The 8,486-nt window shown below is 35.6% G+C and overlaps 1 protein-coding gene across 1 annotated transcript; it reads right to left on the reverse strand.

Moving 5' to 3' along the window:
* Positions 1-1,657: 1,657 nt before the first annotated feature.
* Positions 1,658-4,121, reverse strand: LOC116412010 (glutamic acid-rich protein-like). The gene is made up of 5 exons (XM_031905105.1): positions 4,108-4,121; positions 3,864-4,019; positions 2,785-2,922; positions 2,468-2,620; positions 1,658-1,796 (listed from the first exon to the last, which is right to left on the reverse strand). The coding sequence occupies exons 1-5, from the start codon at positions 4,119-4,121 to the stop codon at positions 1,658-1,660; spliced, it is 600 nt and encodes a 199-aa protein (XP_031760965.1).
* Positions 4,122-8,486: the final 4,365 nt, after the last annotated feature.

Consider the following 8,486-nt stretch of genomic DNA (forward strand, 5'->3'; position numbering starts at 1 on the left):
CAAGGTCATTTACTTCCTAACCCAAAGTGAGCAAAGTGCACACTGCAACTGCCATGTTTTTCACTCACAATCAGGGAAACTCCTGCCATAAGGCAAGGTGAGAACCTTGACTTTGGCAGCAGTGAGCAGTCAGTTACCAGGGTTGGCGAAAAGCTACCTCTGATAACTTTAAGAGCCAAATTTCCATATTTTTAAAACTGAAATTTGGCACTTCTAATGCAAAGAGCACAATAGCGCTCTCTGCTCTAGCAGTTAAGCCCCCTTTTGGCCCACTTGGCACTGAAAAGGGTAAGTGTGGAGAGGGGGATAAAACTAGCACCAGAAACACCCCTGCCCACAATGCAGCAAATTCCCCCCCCCCACAATTGTAGCAGGTTTGCAACAACCAGGGGAGTTGCACCAGAAGCAACTAAAACATGAACTGAGAATTGCTTATCTTCATTTTAGCAAACTTACTGAATATGCGCTGTAATCATTTCAACAATATTACTAGGCAGAGCTGACATCTCTATTGGATCTTCTCCATCATCTTCAAATACCAGAATATTTACTGGTTCAGCATATCTGAAAATAAATAAGAGTGCAGTTTTAAAAAATTAATTTGCTAAATATGTAATTATATCATGTTTTCTTTGAATAATAAGGTTATCAACAAACACACAAATTACAGTATACTTATATGTTCAGTGAGCCACTTGGAACTAAAATATTCAGAATGATGACAGGGCACCTATTCTAAATATTTATGTAGGTGAAGTAACATTTTTGGAAATACAAGAATCCAAAATCCTTGTTTTAGATCAGTAAACTCAAATTATAAATGTCATGATTATGTTGCTGTGAAGAGCCCCAAAAGAAAAAATATACAAAAAAATGCATGATTTTGTAGAGCTATATTTCTATATCTCTTACATTCTATTTTCTGTTGGCTAGTGATGTTGTATACAAATTAACAAAAAATATTCATATTCCCAGTTAGCCACTGGTCATTGCAATAATTCAGTGTTTTTAGGTATGTTCATATTCTAAATGTTAAACTCACTTAGTGGATTCTTTATAGTTCAAATCAGTTCTATGGCTTATTGGAACGATTAATGTCTTTTCAGCTTCTTTGGAAGATTCTTGATCCAGCATAGGTAAATTCCTAAAATGAAAGAAGTATCAAATATTAGAATATTCTGGTGATGTGTGTACAATATCTCAATATGCTGCAAATTATTTCTACCAAAACTACTTTCTTCTGTGTTAAAAGCTATAAAAAAAATCCATACATTTAAAGATACTGAATGTAACTATACAGAAATGCACTGGCTTAAATGAGAAAAAGGTGTTCATATTCTCAGTCCTTTAACTAGCTATTAAAATAATCCAATGTTCTTGCTTAAGCCACAACAATAATATCTGAATTATAACAAAACTATGTATCCCCTACTTTTGTTTTTGTTTCTATGCCAACTGGCCCATAAATTTATAAAAATAGCACATAAAACATATACCCTGCTTAGAACACATAAACATACCGATAACCTGTAATTTTGTAATTGTCAACACACACCCACACACGCATATATACACTAAAATATTCTCCTAGCATTTTGTGTGCCACATCTTAAAAAAATTCCAACTATTTCTTGATGTACTGCTAGAAAACTCTAACTTACAGTTTAGCTTTAGAAACCATAGGTGGCTCTTCCTGAGCTTCCATATCTTGCTGAGGAGAGCTTATACTAGTTTCTGGCAAAGTGGTTTCAGTTGGTGCCTCTGCACTTGGTTTTAAAGGTATTTGTTCCAAAGCCCTTAAAAAAAATCAATACGGCCTCAATTTAAGCTTATGACCATGTAGCAATATTTAATTCTTAAATCAAAGGATTAGTTTTAGGATTATATTTATATAACTATATTTTAGCAATCTCATAGGCTCACTTCTAAAATTGAAAATGTATATAAAAAAATTAAATGTTCTTCTTGTAGTGTGTACCCCATTTTAAAAAGTTAGGAATTATTTCTCTAATTGGAATAGTTATGTTTACAAAAGCTCTTGAAAGGGAATCTACTGTGGGTTCCTATCACTTAAATGGCAAACATAAATAATCTGATCCATATTTAATATTTATGCTATAAATGCAGTGTTGGACTGGCCCACCAGGATACCAGGAAAACTCCCGGTGGGCCCAGGGGTCAGTGGGCCCTCCTGTTCCTGATCATTTGGACTACTTTATGTCATTTCCTATTTCTGAATGTGAACAAAGAGGAGAAATAGATGGAAGAATAGATGCTAGTATGTAGATTAAAGAGACTAGGAGAATAAAGAGGTTGGGGGAGGAAAGGAGGAAAAATAGTTGAAGAGTTTGCCTATGGTCTAAGGTTTTCTCCTGGGCCCCAAAGGTTCCAGTCTGACACTGTATAAATGTATTTTTATAAAGAATATTAACATAATTTGATCTAAATAGTGTAACGAAAAACTCACATGTCAAGAATCACAGATGTCTCTTTCTGCGATTCTGTCAATGGCACCATTTTTTTCTCTGGTGCCTGTAGTGTTTGTTCTAGATTTGTTTCGTCTTCATCATTATCTTCTTCATCATCATCATCCTGATCTATCCACTGCAAAATTGTTAGCCTGTACAAACACAAGAAATGTAATGTTAATGATTAAAATTAAGCTAACAAAACTAAATAAAAACACTTTGCTATATCTCTAACTAGATACATTTGAAGCACTATATAACAGTTATGTCAGCAATGAGGTGGGCTACAAAAATAATTTCAGGTTAAAAATCTTACCTCTTAAACTTAGGTTTAGGTGAAGTTCCTCTCTGGATTTCACTCTCAGCACAAACTTCATCTGGCACCATACATTCCTCTTCTGTAGCTGAAACATGGTCTGGCACCACACATTCCTGTTCTGGATATATCTCATCCCTGCCACATAAATAATTAAAAGTTATTTGGACTTTTGGGTATTTACAACTCAAAAGGGGGAATTCACAAAAATGTTGGAAAAGGAAAAGGTCGTAAAAATGTTGTACAAAAATTGTTGTGCCAACTTATTCACATAGCAATTTTCTGTTAATCTTCTATCTCTATGGACAATTTTCATGTTTAAAAGTTGTCAAAGTGGGCATGGATATTGTGTATTACTTTTTTGAGAATTAGTCATACCCACAACATTTTTACAGACATTTTTTTCACTAAAATGCCATTACAAAAAAGTTGGGGGATAAAAACGTTGTTAGGTTAGTGTGGCTTACGTGTGTATAAAGAAAACATTTTTGGAGTGCAAACAACATTTTCATAGCGCAATAATGGCATTTTTTTACCATGTATACAACATTTTTTTGAATTTTCTGGCACTGCGACAAATAGTTACTACAAGTATAGGATCCATTATCCAGAAACCCATTATCCAGAAAGTTCCGAATTACAAAAAGGCCATCTTCCATAGTCTCAATTTTAAACAAATGATTCTAATTTTTAGAAAGTATTTCCTTTTTCTTTGTAATAATAAAATGGTAGCTTGTACTTGATCCCAACTAAGATATAATTAAATGATTTTTTAGTAAACTTAAAGCATGGAGATCCAAACTACGGAAAGATCCATTATCCAGAAGACCCCAGGTCCCGAGCATTCTGGATAACAGATCCCATACCTGTATCTAAAATACCTTTGGTGTCCGACACTTTGAGAACTGTGTACTTACTGACACTTGTGAATTCCTCCCAAAGTCTTGGGAAAAATACAATCATTGATGAGAAAATGTATCTGTAAGACCCTTTTTGACATGAACTACTAAATTTACCCTACTTTATCTAGAACAAATAAAAAACCTTGGGTTTTTAACTTATTTTTAGGATTAACTTACTTCTTCACTTCAGAAGGTCTTTCCTCAGATTGCATTTGCTCCTCGCTAGGACCAGGTTTTATGGAAACATCATCAGATTTCACTTCATTCATTATTGTTTCCACAGGTTTTTTCACAGGATTCTTTTTCTTCTTTTTACGCTTTTTGCCTTTAGTCCTAAACAAACAGAATACATCTACAGATGTCACTTTCACAGGACTTTTATTTGGTGTTTGCTAAAACCTCTAATCGAGCAACTGCTCACACATCCTCACCCATTGCATGCACTGCAGCTACAAAATGTATAATTTCTAATGTATAAATTGTTATGTTTTCATCACAGCTCAAATAGAATGCTTTACTTTAAACAGTACCATCTCGTGCCTACAATGTTGGTGTCTATGCCATGAATAAGCCCTAATATAAGCTTATTGCCATACATTTTTTAATTGGAAAAGCTATGTCCTCATTCCTCTTAAAAGTAACAAAAGGGTTAGTTCAGGGTTACAAACCTTGTAGTGCTTTTAGATTGAGGCAGTGTAGACCGCTCTATTGCCTTTTCTTCATCATACACATTCTTCTTCTTCTTCTTCAGTCTGTAATACAGTAACCTGCACAAAGGAATTGTACAGATATTTAAGGTGAAAGTGTTCAAATTAGATACTTTGATGCAATTTATTTGCATCATAGTGACATACAAAAGCCCCCCTTCAGTCAGTACAGCTTACATATTAGTGTAACAGGGATCCAGTTCTCCAGCCCTGCCTCTTATACTACTATAATCACCAAGAATAGCACTTATAATGGCATAACAGAGGCAAGTATATTGGAATAGTAGTTACCCAAGCCCTGCTGTTAAATTGGTAGAACTCTAAACCAATAACTATATTGGCATATCAGTAAATGTTGCCAAGTACTTATATTGACATTACAGTAAACCATAGCCTAGCACTTATGGTTAAAAACTAAAGCAATTACAGCTCTTGCATGATTCTCTATTTCTGGCTGGTTAAGAATAAAGGTAGACATGGAATTTTCAGCAAAGAATCTGCTAGATAAAGAGAAATAACTTACCATGCAGCAGCTGCTTGCAAACACGTTATTACCAGAGCAACTGCAGCAATAATATATACTATAGTATTGTACTGGTTACTTGTAGACTGAGCTGTATTGTTTAATTCTTCCTTTGGCCAGATCTTGGTGAAGTTTGTTTTATTCATTTCATTTCGCTGGTAGGATTCCTTAACTTTGCTTTTATTTTTAGAAGGCGCGGCTAAAAAAAACATGAGTAAGTGAAAATCATTATTACTGGTATTTGAGTTCTCTAAACCTTTAGCATATTTAACCCCATAAAGTACCACTGATGTTTTCTATCAAAATATCTAACAGACAAAAGACAACTAGTCCAAATGTTGTCCTTTGTATGTCCTACATAACCCCTCTATAAGCCTCATTCTTATTGCAAAGCTCACATATATGCACACAGACTCACATCCATTCACAGAGAAACAGAATATACATTTATGCACACACATAGAAATGTAGCCACAGAAATACATTGTACACACAAATATACATAGAAACACATTCACACACACAGTTTGAGGAAACTTAAATAAACACATTAACAGCTTTCAAAAGTGGGTCACTGACCCCACCAGCCAAGAACTATTGCTCTGTGAGGCTACAATTTTATTGTTATCACTTATCCTTCTATTCAGCCCCTGTCTTATTCGTATTCCAGTTTCTCATTAAAACCACTGCTAGGGTCATTTGAACCCTAGCAACCAGATACCTGTTGAAATTCCATACTGCTTGGTATTTTATATACCTTAGCTGTAAGGTATCATTTTTGAAGAGTAACAATTAACAAAAAATATTTTAGATTACAATGAATGCAAATAACATTTCTCTACTTACCTAATACCGGATAAAAGTTAGGAAGGCAGAATCCAATGATAATGATGTACACAAGTAAATATGTACAGTTCATCTTCATTCTATAGTTTGTAGGTTTATAATTCTGTTGCAAAATGTGGGAAGGAAAGAAAAATATAGGTAAACATAAATTTCAAGTTATAAATACCTACACAGAATAAGTTTCATTAGCATTGCTCATGCTTCTTGAGAATTATTCTTTCATCACAGTATTTGAGTATTTCAAAGAATTTGCACATTTAGTGCATTAGTGATGGGCGAATTTTTTTCAGCAGGCATAGATTTGCAGCAAAATTCCACATTTCACCATTGGCGAATTGTTTCCCGAAACTTCTCTGGAATTTTGGCACAAACATTCACAGTTGTGGCAAAAAAATTCGAGGTTGCGTAAAAAAAGTCATGTCAAAATCGGCGAGGTCGCATAAAAAAAGGTGCGTGTGTCCAAAATAGTCGCATGTGTAAAAGAAAACAAAACGCGGCACTCGTGTTACACAAATGTTTTGCCGTTTCGCAATGGGAAAGATTCGCTCATCACTAGTAATCATGGATAACAATAAAATAGAAATATTCATTTGTATTCAATTTTCCACATAATTTTATGTGTGCAATATTTCATGTCTGTTTAAAGGAACAGTAACACCAAAAAATGAAAGAGCTTTAAAGTAATAAAAATATAATGCACTGTTGCCCTGCACTGGTAAAACTGGTGTGTTTGCTACAGTAACACTACTATAATTGATATAATAAGCTGCTGTGTAGCCACGGGGGCAGCCATTCAAGCTGGAAAAAAGGAGAAAAGGCACAGGTTATATAGCAGATAACAGATAAGTTCTGTAGAATACAATAGTGTTTTATCCGTTATCTGCTATGTGCCTGTGCCTTTTCTCCTTTGAATGGCTGCCTCCATGGCTACACAGCAGCTTATTTATATAAATTATAGTAGGCTTTCTGAAGTAAACACGCAACTTTTACCGGTGCAGGGCAGCAGCACATTATATTTTAGTTACTCATATACATTTTTTGGTGTTACTGTTCCTTTAATAACTACAGTGAACGTAGGTATGGTGCAGATAACAAGTGTGATTCCAAGTTATATTCTCTCACATCACACTGTATTTTAGAGAAGTCACTCACCTTAATCAATCAAATAGATCATTAAAATAAGGTTTTTCTTTGCTTTAGTCTGTGCTTGTCAGCTAAGGCACATAAAGCACCTTCAGTTGAAAAGCACAAACTGAACAAAAACAACAGACTCTACAGCTAGTGACCGTAATGCAACATAGTTCAATTCAATTATTATTGAATTGGTTATATTTTTAACTAAAATCGATTACAAAGCATATAGCCATACCTAATTTTGTATATAAAAACATGTGTACTAATCACCATAAACTTAGATATAGTGCTGAAAAAAGTGTGATCCATAGCTATATTGTCTATCATCACATTGGAAGTTATACGAAGCATTTACTAACCTTTATGGAATAATTCAAATTTAGTAGTTGTTGGAATAAAGTTGTTCTTTGCTTAAGTCTGTGCTTGTCAGCTAAGGTACATAAAGCACCTTCAGTTGAAAAGCACAAACTGAAAAGCTTCCACTGGATGTACAGCTAGATCACTGTGATCATAACTGTGATGTCATAATGCTCACATGCTTTCAGTAGGATATGAAACCCAACACCAGGTGACTGAGAAGCAGTTGCGATGTCATAATCCTGCTATTAGTAGGATATGAATCCTAAAACTATATTATTATGTTGGGTTGAAAACCCCAACATACTGTTCTTTGACTTTGGTTTATTCTTCCACTTCTTCTTCTTCGCGCCCCCCCATTTTCTAAACGCTACTCCTCCTACAGTTTTAGGGGTACAACACCCAAACTCCCCACACATCTTAACCCTATAGCGGAGCAGGTTGTTTGTGCTTTTCTAAGCGATCCGGCCCCCCGTCTTTTTGTGGCGCCGCTCTGAACACCCCAATTTTTCCATTGACAGGGAAGATTTTCAAACTGCTGCCACTCTTACAGCTTTGAAGCTACACCCCCCAAACTTGAATAACATAATCATGGGGTCACCCCGAATGAAACAGGGACATTTGTTGGATGACCCCAAAGTGGGAGGGGCCAACAACAGCCAATCAAATTGAACCCATTGACTTTAATGGGGAAATTGAAACTGCTGCCAATCTTACAGCTTTGAGGCTACACTCCCCAAACTTGAATCACACAGTCATGGGGTCAGCCTGAATGAAAATATGATGATTGCTGGATGCCCAAAAGTGGGCGGAGCTGTGAACAGCCAATCAGATTTTACCTATTGATTTGGCAGAAATTCAACCTGCTGCCATTCTCACAGTATTAACACCAGGGTCCCCAAACATTTTACACTTGGTCACTAGGGGACTGCAGTTTTAGATTTGAAAAGTGGGCAGAGCCATCAACAGCCAATCAAATTTCACCTATTGACTTTTATTGGTTTGATGCCAGAGTTCCCAAACTTTGCACAGTCAGTCACTGGGTGACTACGCATTCAAGTTTTTTTTTTTTTTTTTTTAAAAACCATAAAGTGGGAGGGGCCAACAACAGCCAATCAAATTTACCCATTGACTTTTATGGGGAAATTGAAACTGATGCCAATCTTACAGCTTTGAGGCGACACTCCCCAAACTTGAATCACATAGTCATGGGGTTCAGCCTGAATGAAAATA

This window comes from Xenopus tropicalis, chromosome 1, assembly GCF_000004195.4.
Source record: "Xenopus tropicalis strain Nigerian chromosome 1, UCB_Xtro_10.0, whole genome shotgun sequence".
NCBI lineage: Eukaryota > Metazoa > Chordata > Amphibia > Anura > Pipidae > Xenopus > Xenopus tropicalis.

Bases quoted from the DNA above. Each gene is read 5' to 3' on its own strand.
- LOC116412010 (XM_031905105.1), bottom strand. The intron at 2,923-3,863 runs GTAAGTTAATCC...TTTATGTGGCAG, and splicing joins AGACCTTCTGAAGTGAAGAA to GGATGAGATATATCCAGAAC. The intron at 2,621-2,784 runs GTAAGATTTTTA...GTGTTTGTACAG, and splicing joins CCTAAACCTAAGTTTAAGAG to GCTAACAATTTTGCAGTGGA.